The 22,916-nt window shown below is 31.8% G+C and overlaps 2 protein-coding genes across 3 annotated transcripts in view; one reads left to right on the top strand and one right to left on the bottom strand.

Annotated features, from left to right (window-relative positions):
• LOC125070136 (extracellular sulfatase SULF-1 homolog) overlaps positions 1-5,771 on the bottom strand; it is a 96,539-nt gene extending 90,768 nt beyond the window's left edge. For both annotated transcript variants that reach the window (XM_047679839.1, XM_047679847.1), the window contains exon 1: positions 5,519-5,771. The gene's annotated coding sequence lies outside the window, so the exon portion shown is untranslated. The remainder of the gene's footprint in view (positions 1-5,518) is intronic.
• A 5,246-nt stretch (positions 5,772-11,017) lies between these two features.
• LOC125072871 (autophagy-related protein 23-like) lies at positions 11,018-22,833 on the top strand. The gene is made up of 21 exons (XM_047683570.1): positions 11,018-11,104; positions 11,567-11,628; positions 15,333-15,506; positions 16,754-16,790; positions 16,878-16,922; positions 17,239-17,268; positions 18,154-18,349; positions 18,517-18,684; positions 18,783-19,009; positions 19,200-19,361; positions 19,537-19,685; positions 19,757-19,865; positions 19,936-20,048; positions 20,128-20,313; positions 21,209-21,396; positions 21,556-21,680; positions 21,861-21,966; positions 22,081-22,240; positions 22,353-22,395; positions 22,461-22,537; positions 22,797-22,833. Exons 1-21 carry the CDS (start codon positions 11,098-11,100, stop codon positions 22,824-22,826), a joined length of 2,394 nt encoding a protein of 797 aa, XP_047539526.1. The 5' UTR covers positions 11,018-11,097; the 3' UTR covers positions 22,827-22,833.
• The last annotated feature ends 83 nt before the right edge of the window (positions 22,834-22,916 follow it).

Raw genomic sequence — 22,916 nt, 5'->3', positions numbered from 1 at the left:
AGCTCTAAAGAATGTTACGGTAAAGGTACAAACAATTTAAAGGACATGCATCGAAAGTAAACTTATGTAATCTATTTTATTCGTTCCAACGGTTTATTGATTAGCACTGAATTTATTGCAAGTACCTATATTCAATACATTTTCTATAATAAAAGGAATAATAAAAACAAAATCGTATCGTTTCTTTATACATTCTTGACATACCTCATCAATAAAAAAAATAAGCAAATTTTGCACGTGTAAAACAAACGCATAATAAATAAACTATTAGAAACAATTGAAACGATAAATAAGGTATCTTCAAATTAATTTGTGATTACTTATCTGTATTGAATTATTATGTCAAGTTTTATGTTATGTATTATTAACTGGAAAAAGTGGCAACCCTCGATGAAACAAAATTCTTTTATGCTTCGATATTCAAAAAAAAGAAACATCAAACAATTTATCACATAGTTGGATTGGACTCTCATATATAATTTAAGGTATTAAATCTAAGTATAATAAAAAAGTTTTTTTTTTTAATTGTTCGTATGAATATGTTGTATTTAAAATAATATGTAACATATTATTTAATGCACATGTAGTATAAATTATAGTCAAAATTACATTCAATCGTTCATAATAACCTAAAAGGCCATGACAGGCAATCTAGAATGAACGTAAAGTAGGACGAGATGAACATAAATTAATATATTTTACAGCATCGAAGGTCAACTTAATTCATTTTTTTTTAATATAATTATATCGTTAGAATTATACAAAATTTATTGTATTGAGATTTAAAATGTATACAATATACATATTTTATTTTATTTCTTTAATCTTGTATTACATTTGGTTAATAGCAATTGTAAATTATTAAAATAAAATATCACATATTAAAAAGGACAAAAATTATAAATTACATTACAATTTTAACACAAATTATGTTTTACGAAGAAATTCTATAAATATTTTTTATTAGTAATTATCAGTTAAGATTTAAAACGTTTAAAATCTAAGCACATGGAATCATTTTTTTGTACTTACATAACGGACATGTGAAATACAGAATAATTAACTTATTTCTCCCTCTTTTTTTTACTATGATAATAATATATTTCATTGTACATCAAATCCATTGTTCACAAAAGAAAAACAAAGTTATAAAAATATGCAAGTTTAAGGAGCTGTACAAATAAATGGAAACTTATTGATAAAAATATTACGAATTTCTAAAAGACAACATCAGAATAGAAATATTGTATATACTGAATAATGTGTATTGATATATTAAAAACGTTAGAAATTAGTTATTCGGCTGATAATTACAAGTGCAATATCATTTACCATGCATTTATGCAAAGAATCGCATGTGGATTGTGGAAGCGCTCCAATAACATACGCCGAATAGCTTGTAGACACAATTACAAGTATAATTAATTATTAGAATTGATTTTCTAAATCAAAACGTACTTCTGCCATCAACGATCATAGCATATAGCTGACGAAGAAACCCAACAGTTAAGTTTCCTCTCCTTTCTGGTTTGTAGCTTTTTGCTTTGTGAAATTAATTAATAATAGATATTTTATGTCCATATTGTAGCCCTTTCTACGAATATTACGACGTAATTTGGCTCACTTAAAGCTTATATGGAGGAGCAATGCAAAATACTAATATTTTTATACAATATGGATAAAAAATACATCAATTTAATTTAATTTAAAAAACATAACACACAGTACTATGCGTTCGATACCTAAAAACATATTATTATGTTTTTATCTCTTATCTGTGCCGAGAAGTCACAGATTACTTCGCAAATGTCACGTGCGAAAATATATTTAATATGAAACGTTCGTAGCTTACGTTTCTTTTTGAATGGAACCAACAACACACGTCATGTCAATGTTAGAAGCCAATGTTTTTTTTCACATTTGAGTCTTTATTTGTAACAATGACAATGTATTGACTCGCTGAATGAACCTCTTTTTACTATATTTCAAATCAAATTACTTCATAATAAAATTACTTCTATTTTTATAGCAATGAATGGCGATTGAATTTGGACCAATAAGCGACCGGTATTAATTAAAAGTTTGCCATAATTTAATATAGAATGGTTTAACGCACTTTGAATACAATCAGAAAAAAGGGTTAAATTTATAACCTGTTACTATTTTAGTTGTAGTAAATAAAAACACACTTGGACACTATAATGCACATCACGGTCGACGGTTATCAATGTTCGAACTTAGTCAGGAAAAGTCATCATAGCTTAAATAAATATCAACTTTTAGGACGCTCACAGTAATACTGCCAGATAAATATTATGATATAAAAATGTTCATACAATACGCATGTAAGTAATGTCATGAAATTAGTGTAAATGAATATTATTGCGGCAACCAATTGATAAAGATATAATTTAATATTACGCATTGAGAAACGGATCTACAAATCAACGTAGAAATTATGCTAGCTTTCTTACAACTGGAATGGTGGGAGTCCGCAGTCGATGATTTTTACTGAAGTTATTTTTAATTTTGATCTGTACCTATGTTTAGATAACATCTCAATGTAAATAATTATTAATATGTAAGTAAATATAATTTATGTTTTCAATGTATATACTTTTTAACCCTTTTTAAATGTAATGAGTCAAGCTATAAATATTAATGCACATAATAAAATATTTTATTTGTAGCTTTAGGTACCTATATACCAATAGGTAATAAATACCTCAAAACTTTTATAAATTTAAGGAATACATAGCTTTACAAGCGATTTATACGCATATAATCTCAAAGCCTGTCATAACGCTAAATATCTCATCCGTAAAATTGTAACAAAGTAAAAAATACTATTTATATTTTGCGGTAACCGATTAATACGCGTAGGTGCTAGACGAGCTTGAGCGCAGATCGCATAAGTAAAAACAAAAAAAATGACTTTTAGAAACAAATTGTACTTTTAATTTTGAAATGAATTTTAAGTACCTGAAAAAATCTCTTTCTGCAAAAATCTATGCTGGATTTAATAAAGAAAATATAAATAATTTAAAGGCCCTAACAAAATATTATTATAATGACAAGAGTGTATTCCAGATAATGCTGAAAGAGGTCAGCATTAACTGGAATACATAAACAAACATCGTAAGGCTATCTGTACTTTGCCAGTTCTATTTATCAAATAAAAAAAACCTTTGCGGGATTAACTTGACCGGTTTTTATTTCATGGTGCAGCAGAGCGGCGCTGGAGCGTGGAGTCCATTGTCATTCAATCGGCTCCATTGTGCCCTTTGTCGGACTTGGCGGTCTGACCCTACCATACCATTCGATATGGGATAGTGCATGTTAAAATATCAAGATGTTTTTTATATATTAACTATTTATATCAAATAATAAAGTTACACGCTAATGTTGCCATGGAATTTAATGAAATGATTAATGAAGCGTCACCAATATTTAAGGAATCTGTACCTACTAATATTAATAATGAGAAAGTAAGTCTATCTGTCTGTCTGTTGCTCTTTTACGGCCAAACCATTGAATCGAATTTGATGAAATTTGGTATAAAGCAATCTTGAACTCCAAGGATGGACTTGTGCTACTTTTTATGCGTAAAACCGCGAACGACAATTAGTTTACTAAAAATATTATCTAAGCTATGGTATGGTGCGCGATTCCACTCAAATTGTTCTTTTCTGTTTACAATTCTTAATAAACCTGATAAACTTATGTTCATAAATGAAACTTGTCAAAACGCTAATTACCAATTTTATTTTAAGACACGTTACACCTACCCACCTACCTACCGTGATACACAACCTAGGTATAAATATATCTGTTAGGAAAGTAGCTAATGGAATATAGATGTAAATTTATTATTCCTTATTAGAACGTTAACACATTTTAAATGAGATACTAAAAAGAGAACCCTCATTTAAATGAAAGTCCCAGGTCACCGACCACAATAGAACATTAAAGTGCCCGCTATACGGGGCAGTACTGTCCATAACTTGGCGTGAAGTTATGCATCTGTAATACCTACGTGTGCTGTTTTATCGTATGGATACTAAGCTAACATTACCCATGTCTAGAAACAGAAAAAAATATTTTTTACACGACCCAGACGCAACATGGGGTGTTATTAATTTCCACGTATAGTATTAAATGTGTTCATCATCTCTACTTCAAGATCTCATAACGTTATTAACCCAGATCAAATCACACATGTTCTGCGAAATCTCGTAAAAGAACTGTAGTTTCTCTTGCAAAAGTACGTCTGTCAAATAAGTTTCTCTGAATGAAATCTAAATTATTCTGTTCAACATATATTTTTATTATAAATTACCGATTTTACCCAAAACAAGTGCACCTCAACCCCAGGAGTGTGATTAAGTCCGGGTCGGCAACACTGAGTGTTCATGTGCTTAATTTGTGTTAATAATAATAAATTTCATGCTTGGCTGTGAAGGAATACATCCTTCAAAAGGCAAGGAGGCCTTAGCGCAGCAGTAAACATTTAGAAGATTTACTTTAAAAGAAAATAACTAAAATGTATAAACTTATCGTTAGTACAAATAAGTACCAATTAATTAAATTATTTGTAGTACTTTTTATATTGATATAACATTCGTATGTATTATGAAGTTATCTTAATTGCTTATTGAATAAGAACTAAGTCGTTTGTTAATATGATTTTAATTGTTATGAATATGGAAAATATGTATCAGACAATGTCATATGCAATAAAAAATAATAATCTAATCCTAAAATTGAATTAATAAATAAAGCATTACATTGTTGATTTTCAGGTATAAATGCATTCTTATTTGTTTACTTAATACAATTGATATTTAGATGGTGGTAAAGAGTAACTACTGGATTTTTCGTTTGTTTTTTTTTTAATATGTAGATATTTAGCTGTAGCTTTATAATCTTGAAAATTACGAAAAGTGCTTGTTGCTAATGGTTTAATCAACAAAATTAATTAATAATTTTCTTGTCAAATATAACAGTACACTATTATAATTTATTAATATAATATAATAAGCAAATTATTAATTATTATTTGTAAAAATCAGTCGTTATAAGAAAAAGGTTTGATATGTTTAATATAGTTTAATTTTATAAAATGAATAGCAGATGAATAAACTGCATTATAAGAAAATAGTAGCTTAATTTTTTAGCAAAGAGTCGAGTTTAACTATAGATACTTTTCCGGTAAATTTTGTGGGTACTTAGCGTTTGAATTGTCGAAATAAAAACATTCCTTAAGTAAAATAATAAACTAACGATATTATACTAACAAATAATGTATGAATTAAAAATATAAATTCATTTGTTTAAATTCAAAAATATACAGTCAATGTTAAAAATTAAGTTACGCCATGTTTGCCGCCTTAAAATTAAACTAGCGTATCTTATCTATTCATTAAAGATAATAAGCTGAAGTGATTTGTCACACCTTATAAAGCGAAGTTATGTTAAGAAATAACCCAGATGAACCTTCTTTTAGTTTAAAACTCACCAATGTCAAAGGTGCAACAGGATCTACCACTGGCGTGCACTTGATAACGTTATTTTCACAAAATAAAAGACACGTAATTATAAAAAATAAACTAGTTCTGTTAATCACGAATAAAATTGATATTACTAAAATTTATTAACAGCAAATATGTTTACAACATATTATAACATCCATAATATCGATGTATACGTAAAGTTTAAGATAGGTCGGAGTCGACTCAGCACGCAGCACACGAGACGGTCGGCCGCTGGCCGTGCCGACGCAAGACTGTATCTGAATTCCCGACTCTCGCGAGCTTTCGTATTCGACTATTCGCCGGAGAAGATACCCATCCCGCTCGCGCAACCGGTCACCTGCTGTTTAAAAAAATAAGGATCCTAACATTTCGGCGAAATACGAACCACACCAAACAGCACTTTATGCATAGACAGGTACGCGGGATGTTCGTTTATCGAGCCCGCATTGACATCCAGGGTAGTTGCTGACTGAGCCAGTTTCGTTTAAACGTTCTCTCACGCATCGGTTATACTACAAAGTACAAACTACAAACCGTTCGCACGCCGCAAGCTATAATTTGGATACATTATCTATCATTCAGCATCTCGGAAATTGCAGTTATGGGAGCGATGCGGTCTATAGATCTGGCATGATACGAGGCAAGAAACTAACGCTTTGTTGATAACGAACCGAATACACAACAGTGCATTTTAGCGGCCCACCTGTAATCACCGATACAAACCGACTCATCGTTACAAAGCACATATTCAATTCAATTTACCCGTTGTTTCCATGGTTTATCTCGGTGAACATCCTACGTCAATATTTATGGATGCAAAGTAAAGAAACTTCTCGGCGTGTTTACAAACCCTATTGCGCTGTTAGGACAAGTTTTCACTGTGTGTTACCAAAGATTATCCCAGGCAGGTTCGATATGCTTGTGCAAACGAACTTCACTGTTTTGTAAGTAGCAATATCAGCGGTGAAATTCGTGCTTTGAGTCTCGACACGTCGACGGTCGACCACACGACTTACAATTAACTAACTTTATAGTTATTGAAACTTTCATAAATTACTCTGACATGTCTTATAAAATATTGTTAACATAAAAAGTGACATTTTGTGTGGTAAATTGTTGATTAATATTTTGCAATTTTATTTTATATATAATAAAACGAGGAATGCTTAAATATAGACGATATTAATTTATTTACGTATAGTATTCTAGTTTATTACAATATTCATAATTCCATTTACTCAACTAAAACTTATATTACTAATATCAAAAGATAAAAAATTACTACATCCTTCATTAACAAAAATATTTACGTAACTCATTTTACAAAATGTTTTTACAATTCTTTTTTATTATTATACATCTGTCTCAAAACCAAATCATATATCTTTAATAGATTCTTATACATCGATGTATAGGCTTAGGTTAGCTTAGGTACCATATCTAGTTTTACGCCAACACAAACTTGAAAGGATTTAAGGGACAGGACACAGGAATGCACTCAGTATTTCGTCGACTTTAAAACTTAAAATTGACTTTTTTTTTTCTGAGTTCCATATCGTTTTCTCAAATCTAATATAAAACAAATTTTCTTAAATAATACTATATATTTTATCCTTCTTAAGCCGCGATGGCCCATTGGTTAGAACGCGTGCATCTTAACCGATGATTTCTGGTTCAAACCCAGACAGGCACCACTGCATTTTCATGTGCTTAATTTGTGTTTATAATTCATCTCGTGCTCGGCGGTGAAAGAAATCATCGTGAGGAAACTTGCATGTGTCTAATCTCAACGAAATTCTGCCACATGTGTATTCCGCCAACCCGCATTGGAGCAGCGTGGTGTAATATGCTCCAAACCTTCTCCTCAAAGGGAGAGGAGGCCTTTAGCCCAGCGGTGGGAAAATTTACAGGCTGCTAATGCTAATTCTTATCCTTCTACCAAAAATTAAAAAGCAATAAAATCTCCTTGACTATATATTATTGAAAAAAGTTTCATCCATAGTGTATATCGTTAATATGCTCTATGCTTAATTTAAGCTTTTAATTAATATTATAATAAAAATATTAGAGAGCTCTGTTAGTTGTTTATTAAATGTAAAAAATTAATACACTTAAGTCTGTATTCTTTCAAACATATATTTTTTATTGTTAATATATTACCACAATTATCTCATCTATAGGCAGACTTATTAACTTTTTTTAAACATTTAATCACGCATTTTTTATTAAAATTGTATTTATGAAAAGTTTTATTCGCAAATAACAATAAAAAATAGCACTAAAAAAATTATGACCGCGTGGAATGGTGGCAAGAATGCTATAAGCATTTCCCCGTTAAATCGCCATTCCGATTCGCCTCTGGACAAAAAATTAACCAGGTCTCTCATAACCAAGACGATTACTAAAACATAATAAAGCTATACCTATCCGCCATTATCCAAATTATATAAAGCTATTTAATATACATAAATATAGATAAATTATCGTGATTGTGACTCGAAAGCGATATCAATATATATCAATCCTAATCCAATAGTTATATACAATATATACATATATATATTCGTAAAGAAACAAATATTCTTTGAACAATGACTTCATCGTGATTTACCTAATAGATAATAATTAGCAGGAAACTTATTATTGAAACTTAAACTGTAGGATTACGACTTATAATTTGTAGCCAAATAAATTACGACGAACTTTAAAATCTAACAATTCATTTGAAAATTGAACAGAAAGTTACACTAAAATATTCCGTAACTCATTTTAGAATAAGTTTTCGCTTTAGAACTGAATACAGTTACAGTACATTATTGAAACGAAATTGTCTATAAGTTAAATTTGCAAATAAAGTAAACATGAACTATTAAAAAACCGTAAATTTTAAGTTGTGCGAAAAAATAAACTAAGTAAATTTGAGACCACTTTAAAAGAAAAGACACGAAATATACCGTAATAGAAAACAGAAAACATTGAAATCATCCAATAATTACAAATTAAATTAATACATTCAGTCAAAAATACGAATATAGAAACTCTGTCTCTCTTTAAACTTGGTTACAAATATATATACATACTAGCATTTGTAATATCCTCACGCCAACGATCACGTGAATTACGTTATTTTGTAATTATCTAAAATAGGTGTACTTGGCTTCCTCACCTAAGTCATTGTGATGATCAACAGTGATGTAATGCTTTGATAAAAGATTTAATCACGTTCGTAAACATAACTGTGGTCAGTTCTTATATACATTCAATTGACGTCAGAAAAAAATACATAAGTTCTTAATATAAAATGGTTACTGTATATTTTAGGCTAATGACTATGGTTTTCAATAGTATAATATTATACATCCCTTATCTACTCAAAGGGTAATATTCTTCTTAGTAATAAATATAACAGTTTCCAAACTGAAAACTTAAAATTAATATTACAAGCATACCTACTTAATGGTCTATATAAAAGAAATATACTAAAGAAAGTTCTCGGTATACATATATATTAATACTTAATTTTGATTTGTAGAGTAATTTTGTCTGAACTTATCGCCAGTATACTATTTGCTTACAATAATAACGCTAATTTACATGTACAATACGAGCTAAGCCCATGCGTTGACTCTATATGTTTTTTACACATTTTTTGTAAACATTTATTCAATACGACTCAATAATATAGCGTGCGAGGAAGTTTTTAATAAGAAACGCACATGCCACGATGAACGATGAATGATGGGTGAACGATGCCAGAATGCTAGAACACAAACAAAATCAAGCATTATTTTTAAACCGACTTTCAAAAGAAAGAATGTTCTCAATTCGGTTTTATGTTTCCTTCAGGTCTCAGAACTCCGTACTTATGAAAATATATATATTTTTTGCTCAATATATATTGATTTATTTAAGCTAGATTTTTATTAATATCCAGCTGAATCTGCTGCTTCACCGCCGACGAGCTCAAGCCGTCCCGTTGCCCAGGGTGCACCACGAGGAGCAGACTGACATGCTGCCCAAGGTAGACTAGAGCCTTACTTAACCAACACTGAGAAGAAACCCGTGCCCAGCATTACCGATTTACTTTATTTTAATTTGTTCAAATAAAGAATTAAATACTTATAATGTTCCAAATTATTAAAATAATTTAATAAAAATCGATTCATGGATTTAGCCGTGAAAGCGTAAAAGACAAACAGACAGAGTTACTTATGATATTGGTGCTAATTAGTATAGATATACATTTAACTGTATAAATTTTATAGAATTATATACGGGATATATTTTGGAACTTTTGAAAAACTTTGTGAAATGGTTACTTTTAAAAGAATATTCTATATATACACTTTAATTGAAGTGTATTTTACAACATATGTATTTTATAATAAAGAAAGACATGTTATGATATGTTAATATGATATATAAATACATATTTAAAACACCTTTGTCATTAGTTTACAAATTGAAGCGTCTTTGTCTTAATTTTTTTTCCGCTTCTACAATTATCTAAAAATATTGTTGCCTTTCCTCCATTTAAAATATCAATTACTTGTTAACAATGTTTAAACTGTAATCAATTTAAATAAACCAATCAACAAATAGTGACTCCGTTTAAAGCCACAACGATACATTTGCTATTTTAGACTAAGTCTTTCATTATTTAAATAACAAAACGAGTGTAAATTTAATGCTAGACCACGTAACGTAGATTTAAGTCGTTTCGTGATGAATATATCGCTAGCATTAACTATAAATACGGCTCTAACTGCCAATCCAAAGTATAAATCGACCACCCGAAGGCTCTCGAGTCCACCTGCCTTCGAACATCCTGTTTGTTGTTTATGGGTCTTCGACTGATGCTTGTAAGGAAGTTCTTATTAGACTTATTTATTTGAGCTGAGAATGCTCAACGAATATAATAAATAGAGAGGCTCCATTCACGAATCTGATAAAGTAAATGGCGAACTTCTGTTCGTGCGATTTTGTTGTGTTTTATTTTTATATGATTTATCCCAATTAAATCGAAAATCTTTAAATCTAATAGAGAAATATGTTTATTTATTTTTTTAACTATGTCGATTTTCTTTTGCCGCTCTAAGCTTTCTACTTGGTTGTTTGTGCAACCCCTTCTGGGTAGGTGCCACCAGATTTTTAACCACCAGATACCAGCAGGATTGTACCACCAAACACAAATATTTAGTATTGTTATGTTCTGGTTTGGTTTGAAAGGAAAGTGAGCTAGTTTAATTACGGCACATAATAACTTAGTTCCAAAGGTTGGTGGTATTAAAATATAACCAAGTAATAATATACAATAATGCTTAGATATTTTCGATATTTTCTAGGTATTGTATGGAAGTCTACCTTAATAGATAATAGTAAAATCTCTTTTCTTTTGGACGTTTCAATTGTTAAAAAATAATTAATATTTTGACAATAACTTTTCGTAAACATTGCAAAACATGTTTAATAATATTTTTTACTTCATTATTTTATAAATATTTTAGTTGTTTGCGATTTACTTTAAATGAAAGAATTTTAGGAAATTACTTGAATATTCAATATGGCGGGTGAGTTAAATTATATTCATTCTCATATCATAAAATAAACGAATAGTATCGTAAATAGTAATAACAAAAAGTAAACAATGAATATTAACAACAATTTAGAAATGTATTTCTTCTAATAATTCGCCTTATTATCAAACTTGCACTATTTCAAAGTATATCAAAGTAATAGCATATTCATTTTCCACTGCTCCGCAAAGGCCTCCTATCCCTTTTGAGGAGGTTTGAGCTTATTCCACCACGCTGCTCGAGTGCGGGTCGGTAGATACACGTAGCAGATTCTCATCCGCTGTGTGAATTTCCTCACGATATTTTCTTTTAGCGCTGAGCACGAGATGAATTATAAACACAAATTAATAACATGAATGGAGTGTTATTTGCCCCGTATTTGAACTAGAAATCATCAATTAAGATTCACGTCTAATCATAGCTGTAGTTGTTAATATTATTCCTTATATTTTTCAGATGAAACGGCTGTATTACTCAACATTGGCGATATGATTGATCTCGCGATAGGTTCGCCAGAGGTAAATCATCGTTAAGAAACTCCATATTGTACAAATAATTATTGTAAAAAAATCGTCATCATAATTAATTGCTGCATCTTCGAATGCTTAAGATTTCAACTATAATATTCTTGTTGGGAATTTATATTCTTATTAGCAACTAGTGTTGACAAAGAATTAAAATATTTACATTTTTACCTCCAACTATAGTCCACCTATTCAGTATCAAATATACGACTTTCACATTTAGCAGCCGATATACCGATGAACTATTAAGTTTGCATATTTCATATTGTCTATGAATATTTGTTTATCATCAGCTTTATTAGTTTTAAAGCTGTCTTGTAAAATCTATAATACACGAAACTATAATTTATTGTTTTCTTCTGTAACACAAGTTTAATGTCAAGGTAGAAGGTACATGCGTCCTGTGTCATATTAATAAACGTCCGACGAACGTTGTGTTTGGACGAATGTGTATTCGATAACGATAAAAGATCTAAAAGGAAAATGAAGAAAACTCAATCCTACAATAATACCATAACAAAATAATAGTTTTTCAGAAAAGTCACAGTGAATCAAAAAATGAAAAGCTATCTAATAAAAAACTAATATGATTCAAGGCGCAATGAAAGGAAAAAATCATGAAAACAAAACAAAATCCAAAACAAAAAGACGAGTAAAATAAATACGTTCAGTCCTCGTACTTACGGCATGTTTTTTTTTTTTTTTAATTTAATATACAACATCCACGGCCAGTTGCCCGTGCCTTTTTTTACATTTTATTTTTATAAATTGTGGCGTTATTTTATATTTTTACTAAACATCAGCAGATCTTCGCTGGACTTCGAGCTTGTCGTCTTCTTGGAAGACGTGGCCCACACTGACATTTTTTTTTTCAATTTAAAATAATATATAAATAATATATGATAATATATAAAAATACTGTATATAGTAGTTTCTTTTTTTTAATCCTAATTACTGCAATCCAGCGGGCCCTGCTCTGTGCTCGATCAGAAAGAGCACAGCCTCGGCGACTCTGATGTCGCGTATTATGTATAGTTGTCTTAAGGCTGTGCTCTAGGATGGTCTTTTCTGAAACACCCGCGGCTCGGCCGATGAATCTGCCGATAGCGTCGCTACCATCGTCCATGTAATAGACACAGGTGTTAGTGTGTCTAGTGATTGCCACATCTGTGTATCAACACTTTCGTGTATACGGAGCCTCACATTCTTCGACTGGACTATGATAACGTCGCCGTAGGTCTGTCCCTGAGATTCGTGGATGGTCATGACGCTTGACCCTTCACCTTTTCCGTATACCTGGTCCATCAGGAGTTTCCTCCTGCCTATGGGCCAGATATAGGGTTTGTTGGCGTCAGTGAATCTCTCCATTTTGAGGGAGTGGACGATGGGGCTTACAGAGAAGATGTTACGGTAGACCTCGCTAATGGCGTATGCGACGTCCAGGGGGTTTCGGTGCGTACGTAGGATAACTCACGGGTGATGTTTGTTGTCAGGCTTGGTCGGCAGTACCTCATTTCGAACAGATTTTCTCTGTCGATATAAGGCAACTGATTGATATCTCCGATGAGGACCACCTCACTAGCTCCGGACAGCTGTGCCGCCATTACTATGGCTCCGAAGTGGTTCATGAGGGCTTCGTCGACCGGAAGACGGTTACATTTTATGCTCTTACGGCATGTTAGGTTCTCGAAATACGCGCGCGTAAATCGAAACGACGTAATTCGAGACATATTTTTTCATGTTTACATATAAAACTCATAGGTTTATATTAATAATTTTAAAAAAAAACCGCATTTACAACAATGGATATATCCATACATACTTTATTATCAAAAGTAAGTTTATAAAATAATTATATATGTATGTACTTATGAAATTGCTAATTATTTTTGGTATTTGTGTGTTACTAATTTTAATAATAATGATAAATCTTTAATAAACAAAATATATAATGAGAAATAATAAATCAAAATTTTGGCTTAAAGAATCTATCAATTCTAGATTGCTTCGCTTCTTTCTTCATGCTAACAGGTTTTGGTAACACTAATAGGCTGCACAAATTAAGTTATTAACATTAAAAACTGTCAAATTTAGGATCGATCATTATCTTCAAAAATTTCTTGGCATTTTCTAAATTTGCAAAGGCTACGGAAAGTTTTTTTATTGCAAGTTCTTTTTCAGAGTTACTAATAGAAGAAGCTATTTATTGTGACTCGATTGCTTCCTCCTCTACTTGTGCCTCCAATTCACTAAGATCTTCATCAGTCAGTTCTTATAAATGTGAGCATAACTGATCATCAATATCATCAGCAGTAACTGCAATGTCAGGCAAACGATTAGCCAAATGAACAATGTCAGTTGTGATCTCATCGATATTTGGTGATCTGTAGCTGAAGAACTTTTAGCTAAATTCGCGACAAATTCTCCTATACCGGAAATCTAAACAATCGACGTATGCTTGAAGAATAGTGTCAAAACATGTCTCAACGTAACTTGAAACGACGTAAGTCGAGGACTGCCTGTTCACAAAAAGAAAAGAAAACGTGAAGACCAAACAAAATTAAAATCGAAAATGAAAGAAAGAAATCAAGGAGAGGAAAATTTTCGATTGATGACTGTTAAACTGTGTATGTAGATGAATATCATTCATACGCTGATGATGATTTTGAAATGTTAATCGTATGCAGTGAAATTTCAACGAATTTTATACAAAACTACACTACATACTGGGAAGTATTGAAAATATTGAAATCTTTATTTGTGGATGCTTACATTTAAATAAACCTATGTCCCAAAATACAACTTTCTAGACTGAGTAGTTTTGGCGGTGCGTTCATAGTGAAAGAATATTTTATAAATATAGATTTATTCTTTGAATTTCCATCATTAGTGTATTTTCTTTGCTTATAATATTGAGTATGCTATTAGACTATTACTCGATAAACGAACCTATATTAAATATAAAAGCATTTAATTATAAATACGACCAGGGTACGTAAATCGTAAATCTATTGAATCCCCGTGATCCCGAAGGATTAATTGAACTCCGAATTCAGAATCATGATCAATAAGATGAATAGTATCCTATAGTAGCCTTACCCTTTTGATCTTCCATCAAAAAACCTTATTCATGTGATGAGAAAATGCCAAAGGGCAATATAACTTATATTAATTACTTCAAATCAAGCTTTCAAATTACGATTCATTATACAGAGTTCATAAATTACAAAAGACATAAATGTTTTATTTTTATGGAATAGATTGGCGGACGAGCATATAGGCTACCTGGTATGTGGTCACCACCGCCTATAGAAAATGGCACTGTAGAAAATATTAACCATTCCTTACATCGCCTATGCGCCACCAACCTTGGGAGCTAAGATGTTATGTCCCTTGTGCCTGTAGTTACACTGGCTCACCCAACCTTCAAACCGGAAAACAACAATACTGTTGTTTAGGTAGAATATCCGATGAGTGGGTGGTACCTATGCAGACGGGTTTACAAAAGGCCCCACCACCAAGTAAAGTTTGTATTGGTGTATAGCTTGTTATCCGCAAAATTTATGTTACCTACTATTAATAATAATAGGAAAAGTCGGTTATTTTTTATATGAGATACAATAATTATAATATTTAATCAAAACAATTACATTCTATACGCTGCAATATATTAATAGCGAATTTTTTTCTTGACGCAGGTAGGTGTCGTAGACTTTGGCATGCTGCATACAGTGCTACACTGTCTCGCACAGCAGCTCCGAGTGTCTGAGAAAAATGTAGAGCTGAGAGGAAATGCTGGTGCACTACCCGTCGGCCGGACTAAGGCGCATACTGTTACAGTCAGCGAATTCATCGTCGATACGGAAGAAAAGGTTATGAGTTTGAAACCTTTTTTAGAAATCTTAGATATAGAGATATAAACCATATAAAATCTCATGTTAGAATTTAATAAGAAGAGGAGTAAAGTTAAACAAACCCAAGCCATACAATTGTTCAATATGTAATAACGCTGATTTATATATATAAAGAAAAATATCCCGCGATACTTTTGATAAATTACTTTCCTGCTTTAATACGTTGAAACTTTACGGATCAAAAACAGGGATCAACGAACCATCTGTGACAAGCCATTCAAGATTCGATACCGTTTGTTAAAGCCGGTAGTGTTCTGGCTTCTATATTTTTTATAGTCTGACTGTTATTTATTTTAAATTGAGCTTGGACATATGTGACAACATTTTATCGCAATAGTATATTTTTCTTTATTGTAAACATTCATCTACCAATAAATATTTTAAAGCTACTCGACCTGGCTCTACACATACAATGAGGGTTATACAACATTTAAATTGAAAAAAAAAAACATTAAAAAAATACCGAGCATTTTCCATGCTCTGTATTTTTGGCTAGGAAAGTTGAAGCTCTAGGCTTTTCTCTACTTTAATATGCATGTATTATACATATAACTTGTATTACACATAAACTTCGTAAATATAATAAAACTCTTTGATCACTTTGTTTATTGGTAAAAACCAAATTCAAATCCGTCGCGTAATTTAAGAGATATCTGAATATTACTGCGTACTGAGCGCGGGATGCGACTTTGTTTTATACTATGTAGAGACTTAATTTCTTATAAAATACCTATACCCTGTTCAAGTTAGCTTGATCTTTTTGACAGACGGGCTATTGATGAGAAACATTACATATATAACAGTCGATGGAACGATGGAATGCGTAATTCAATTTTTATTTAACAATTTTTTCTAAAAAGAGTTATACCAGCTAAAGAGACCCCAACCACTGTCCAAAGAGACCCCAAACAAAAGGACCCCCGTTCGTAACAATAACTTAACAATGATCTTTAATAAAGATTTTTGTAATCGATATTTGTCCGACCGATGTAACATTGTACAAGCATCTATTTTTTTCAGTGGTTCTATTTAAATTTTACTTTGCAGCAATAGCATATAATAGAAAAAGTCTTAAAATTTTCGGATAACTATAAATAATAAAATAATATTTTCGTCATTGCAAAGTTATGTCGATCAGAAAAATTTACATCTGTCAAAAAGATCAAGGCTATCTTGTACAGGGTATAATTGAATATGAATTTCAGGATCCAGCGGGGAAAATGGTAAAGAAAACAGAACTACGTAAGATTTTTAACTCTTAATATTTAAAAAAAATCCAATTCATATAATACGTGTATATTATAGTAATTTATTTTAATTTGATTACAGCTCCTATGCAAATTCCTACGAATGACCAAGAAACAATATTAGTAGGTAACTATGATCTTATTACCACAAGATTTTTGACGATTCAGAAATTTTAATAAAAAATTATGTGACTGAAGATTTTTGGGCTTTTCTCCTTCTTATTTTCTCTTGGACTTTATTTTTATACCACTATTACGCCTGATAATAGCAACGTGTATTTCCCGTTTTTAACCATACAATATTAGTTTTAATGTTCACTTTAATATATCTCTGTCAATTACATTACGATATTTTCAAGGTATTTATTCAAACAAAGAAGTATTTTAGTTTCTGTTACATAAGTATCACAAGCTCTGTTTAATAAAATAATTTATCTTTACAGTTGAGAAAAAAAGGTTGATTGAAACACCTGGTTAGTACGAAGATTATAATTCAATAGTCGTTATAATATACCTACATTATTATTCCTTGTGATTTTTGATCATCGATACATTTTCAATTACAAGCAGAAAAACCAAATAATATAATATTATTATTTCATATAAACAGACGGGCTGCCAAATTGTTCACCTGATGGTAGGTGGTCATCACTACCCATCATGTCTATGGTGCTTTAAGAAGTATTAGTCAATCTTCATATCATCCATGCGCCACTAAACTTGGGAGCTAAGACGTAATGTCACTTCTGCATCTGTGTAAACACCACAATAATAAATATTGTTGTTTGACGTTGGAATATATAAGGAGAGGGTGGTATCTACCAAGACGGATTTGCCCAAAGCCTTACCACCAAGTATAATAGTAAATGTCCCACAACTGGGCATATTATTATTTATTAATTTTTAATAAATAAATAAATATTGAACAACATCACATACATTACTCTGATCCCAATATAAGTAGCTAAAGCACTTGTGTTATGGAAAATCAGAAGTAACGACGGTATCGCATACACCCAGATCCAAGACAACATAGAAAACTAATGAACTTTTTCTACATCGACTCGGCCGGGAATCAAACCCGGGACCTCGGAGTGGCGTACCCATGAAAACCGATGTACACACTACTCGACCACGGAATTCGTCAAAGTTTTTAACGCTTACCGATTGGTTACACATTTGGTAGATTTTTATCCTATACAAATTAAGCATATAAAATTCAGGGACGCTTGCCTAGATTTTAATCTGAAATATAAGGTTAAGCTTCACGTCTTCAAACTATTAGGAAACCTCGGTTCTGATGATTTCTTCAATTATAAATTACGATGAATTGACATAATTATATTTAAAAACATCAGGGTTTGGAGCACAACGCACTCGCACTCCCCCTCCGATTACCAACGAGGCATCACCATTACAACCCATCGGTTCCACGGAGAAACTGTCCCTTGTAACGATCAGTAAATTTAATATCCTCGAAAACACAGTTGAAGATTTAAAAAATCGTGTGTATGGAAGCATACCGAAAAATGAAGATATTTTGGAGGAAGTGAGGTAACTTGAATACGGTATCAAACATTTACCGTAAACCTTTCTCACAGTAGATACAGGAGAGTTATTTTCATGAAAAAAGCTGAAATCGGACGTATTTGAGAAGTTCCGGTACCATTAAACTTTAAAATAATTGAGGTTATTTAATTCCAATATGTATTATTTCACAGGTCACAAACCAATCTCAAAGCTATTACTGATATGTGGACTTCCTTAAACGTGTCTTCCCGATTAGAAGCAACGGAAGCTGGCCTCGCGAAGTTAAGCTCTTTAGTTCAAGATATTATAACAGATACGACGGGCTTGCAAGAGGAACTAAAAAGTCGACCATCTATAACGTAATGAAAGTCTATACATTTATTAATTTTAAGAACAATATTCTATTAAGATAAACACATATTTTAGTTAATATCATTAACTTAAGTTTATTTGACAGTCCTTCAGTGCTGCCTAGACCATCAACAGCCCCAGCACCATCGGCAGTTCCATCAACTGTTCCGTCGTCAATCACCCCACAACCACAAATTACGGCTCCTGACAGCGTTCCCTCAAGCAAAAAGGAAATACCAACTATGCAATCACAGATAGATCGACTACGGGGTGATCTCGACAATTTGACGAATACTTTGTATACTGCTCTTGGAGATCAAATAGCTGGATTGGGTATGATTACGAAAAGATCAGAATAAAATTATTTTGATTAGAGTAGTGATTATATTACCTTTCAGATAATGAGTTGTATATATCTTTACTTTCCCTTCTATCGAACTTTAAATGCGATTTAAATTCGATTGAAACAATAGAATAAGCACTTTACAATGTACGGTTATACTTATAAGAAATTTATCATCAGCACCACCTGCGCAATCGCAAGCAGTGTCACAAATGGAAGCACCATCACCACAATTGCAAGCACCAACACAACAAGCGCAAGTACCAACACAACAATTGCAAATGCCATCACCACAATTGCAATCATCAGACACACCAAGCAAGCCAACTCCGACACCTTCAGGTAACACGATAAATTTTAAATTTTATGGATGTAATAATCTTACTGTATTCATCGTTTTATGTATGTAAACAAAATATATATATGATATACTTTATGACAATTTTCTCAAGTAATATTTTAGGAAAGTAATGAACTAGAAAATTGATTCCACCGAAAACAATATGTTATTTTTTAGATCGGCGACAGTCAGAATATCCTAAGCAAACTTCTCCAATGTCAAACGCCATGATAGCTGAAATTATGGAAAGAATAAATGATTTAGAAAAACGTCTCAATAAATGTTGTGAAAGCATCGGTAAAAATGATGGTGTCATACAAGATCAGGTATTTAGCGTACGTTTCGCGCGCTGTTGTTTTTTTTTTATTTGTTCTAACTAAATATATACATATTGTAGGCAAATTCATTCCAAGATCAATTGGAGTATTTAACGAAACAAGTGGCATCATTAACAGAAATACTGGCTGCAGGCAAAATGTCTCCGAATCTCACAAAGGATTTACAAGGTATGACTTAAAAAAGTCTAATGAATATTTATGTCACATTTCCTCCTTATTAATGGAACTTAATCTACAGGTTTGATGACACTTTTCCAAACGGTTCAAGAAATGCAAGAACAGTTGAAACAGGTGCACAATACGGCACTTCAACTTGCGACTGAAAAGGAAGATCGACAGTACCATATGAATGTAAAATATATCGTAATAAGATACATTTAAAATATTCGATTGTTGAAAAAGTAATTTAATTAGTTGTTTTTTTTCTTAGGTTCTGTTAGAACAGATAGAATTGCTGAAGACAGTAAAACTTGACCGCGAAGATATGATTGAAGCTATGGCTGACAAGGCAGATATGCGAATGTTGGCACGTAAAGTTTCGCATGATCAATTTGAACTGGCCTGTGATGACCTCTCACGAGGCCTAGAACATGCACTTGGAAAACTTAACATGCAAGTGAGTTTTAGAAAGCTAATATTTTCTATTTAATGATATTTACAAGCAAAACTTCGTAGTCCCAATTAGACTTATTGAACAAGATAGCAATTAAGATTTTAAATTAACATGGTTATTTTTATTACTAACAGTATTTAAAACGGGATATTTACCATTTTTGTTAGTAAGATAGCAATTTTTCCGAGACACAGGCCCTCATAAACCAATAAGACAGATTTTTTATTCCGTATATGCACACGAAAATAAAGTTTTATTGAGGGAAATTTCATACTTTAGTATGAAACGTTTTTAGTTGTTTTCGCACTGTGATAGTTTGTTTATATGTTGCGTATTTTTATACATAACATATTACCAACACAACCGAAGAGAACATTGTCCAGACGTTTTAAAAGGTAATACAACCAAATTATAGCAGATTAATGAAAAACTTTTTATGAGACTTATATATGTACATATCTCCAAAAAAGGCCTCGACAATATATATTTTAGAGTCAACTTTTTTTTTAATGATATGGAATAAAAGATAGCTTTAGGGCTGTTTATCTGGCATATTGTTTTGTAAAAACATCAATCAATTTCCGATTTAAAATAATCACTATAGAACCAATATGGTTTGACTCAATACTAGATCTATTATATTGTTTTATTTATATTAGATTATATCGCGTAACCCTAATTTGCGAAGAACGCGCGGTCACCTAACATAATATATTTAAGAGAATCTTAAACACAAAGGTGGTCCTGATTAGGAGGCATCAAGTATTTACATATCAGCACGACATGACCCTGTCTATTATTGTCCATTGTATATTTACTTACAAAGTTACAAGAACAATAACGTTACTACTCATTCATTAAATGTCTCAATCAATCTTAATTGTATTGGTTTTATCAGGAGGCATTATGGCAACAAGCTTTAGATGACATTCAAAGGGAGATCGAAATGAAACTCGATAAGATGGAATTGTCTCCAGTTAAAGATTTCTTCAACAACAAATTACGGCAATTGCAAGATAACCTCAAGCAAATGGCTTCATTGCGACGTGAAGTCGAAGCAGCTGGAACGAAACGTCGCCTACTTAGGTATATTACTAACCATGTTAGACTGCCAGTCATTGTTATACCTTCGAATCGCAATTCCATTCTTATTATAATATATCGCTTACATGATAAGTACCGAAAACTAATCAGCCAGTGACATATCGTGTTGTGTTAGTCTAATTTTGAACTTGAATTAAACAGGGACGTGAACTGCATATCTTGTGATGCCAACGCGGTTATGCCAACGGAACCGCCTTCCACTGTCCCCGTTTTAAGGCCATTGCAAGCAAATATATCTATGAAGCCTTATCTGAGTTATGAACTGGGTAGGTACATACCTAACTTAATGTAAGTTGAGAATAAAAAACAAACCTACTACAATGATTTCTCTAGACAACTTGCCATGCCTTGAATATTTGCTACGTTGTAGTATTACACTATTATTACTATAGATTTGACAACTATGTACATAATAAATACTTTTTTTTAAAAACATTTGAACATAGATGCAATACGCAAAACGCAAGCGACAAACGTACCACAGCGTAATCTACACGACTGGGAGAACATCGACAAGCAAATGGCTCAACAAAAACCACCACAAAAAATAAGGTTTGTTTATTTCAGTTATTTGAAAATACGTTTAAAATATACTATACCATAAAGTACAAGATTATAAAGTTCATTTTTATTTTTATTTTTTATCATTTACGAATTTGTTTCCAGGTCGGAAACAGGAAAACATATATGTAACCGATACTGCGGCGGCTCGCACACTGTAACAACGGCTATGCAACGAGTAGCTCGTCTTGGACACTTCATGAAGCAGTGGGGACCAGACGTCGTGCCGCTTTCCTCAGGACTGGCTGCCGGTGATGATGGCAGGGTAAGCTGTCCTTACTAGAATAGTGATACTAACCAAATATCCATAAATATTATCACTGTAATTTTCGGCTTTAACTGTACCCAACCAAGTCATTACTGTATTTTTTTTTCAGATGTATAAAGTAAGCACAGTCGAGGGTGCAAATGTTGGTTCTGGTGAGTGATATTTATTTTATTTATTAATTTTATTTATGAGCGTAATAAAATATATTTTTGTACAGGCGGGGTGATAGACACATGCACACCAAAGCCTAAAAAGATCGACCAACCGAAAACACCGCAAAGACCTATGACTGCAGTAAGCATGAAATGTGTTCAATTTAATTTAATTTTTCAAGTGGTTGTTTTTTATGGAAAAACTACACCATAGTTAGAAGGCTGGAAATCGTTAATCGCTCAAGAATGAAAAGTCTGATTTAAAAAATTGCTTTAGATTGGCAATATTTATGATTATTATTACTTATTGTTACGAAAATCATATAAAACTTCTATAGCGCAATTTATTAGAATATACAAAATTGTAACAATTATTGTTTTAAATATATTTTTTTTTGCAGCAAGAGTGTCGCTGTATGGATGGAGATTAATATTTTTCGAATGTTTTTTTTTTTGTAAATAAAAAAAGGTACAAACTATGAAACACTAATTACTTATAAATAAGTAAAAATAAAAAATCA

This window comes from Vanessa atalanta, chromosome 2, assembly GCF_905147765.1.
Source record: "Vanessa atalanta chromosome 2, ilVanAtal1.2, whole genome shotgun sequence".
Lineage (NCBI taxonomy): Eukaryota > Metazoa > Arthropoda > Insecta > Lepidoptera > Nymphalidae > Vanessa > Vanessa atalanta.
Note: the sequence above shows the minus strand (reverse complement) of the source record. Positions and strands in the feature narration are given on the sequence as shown.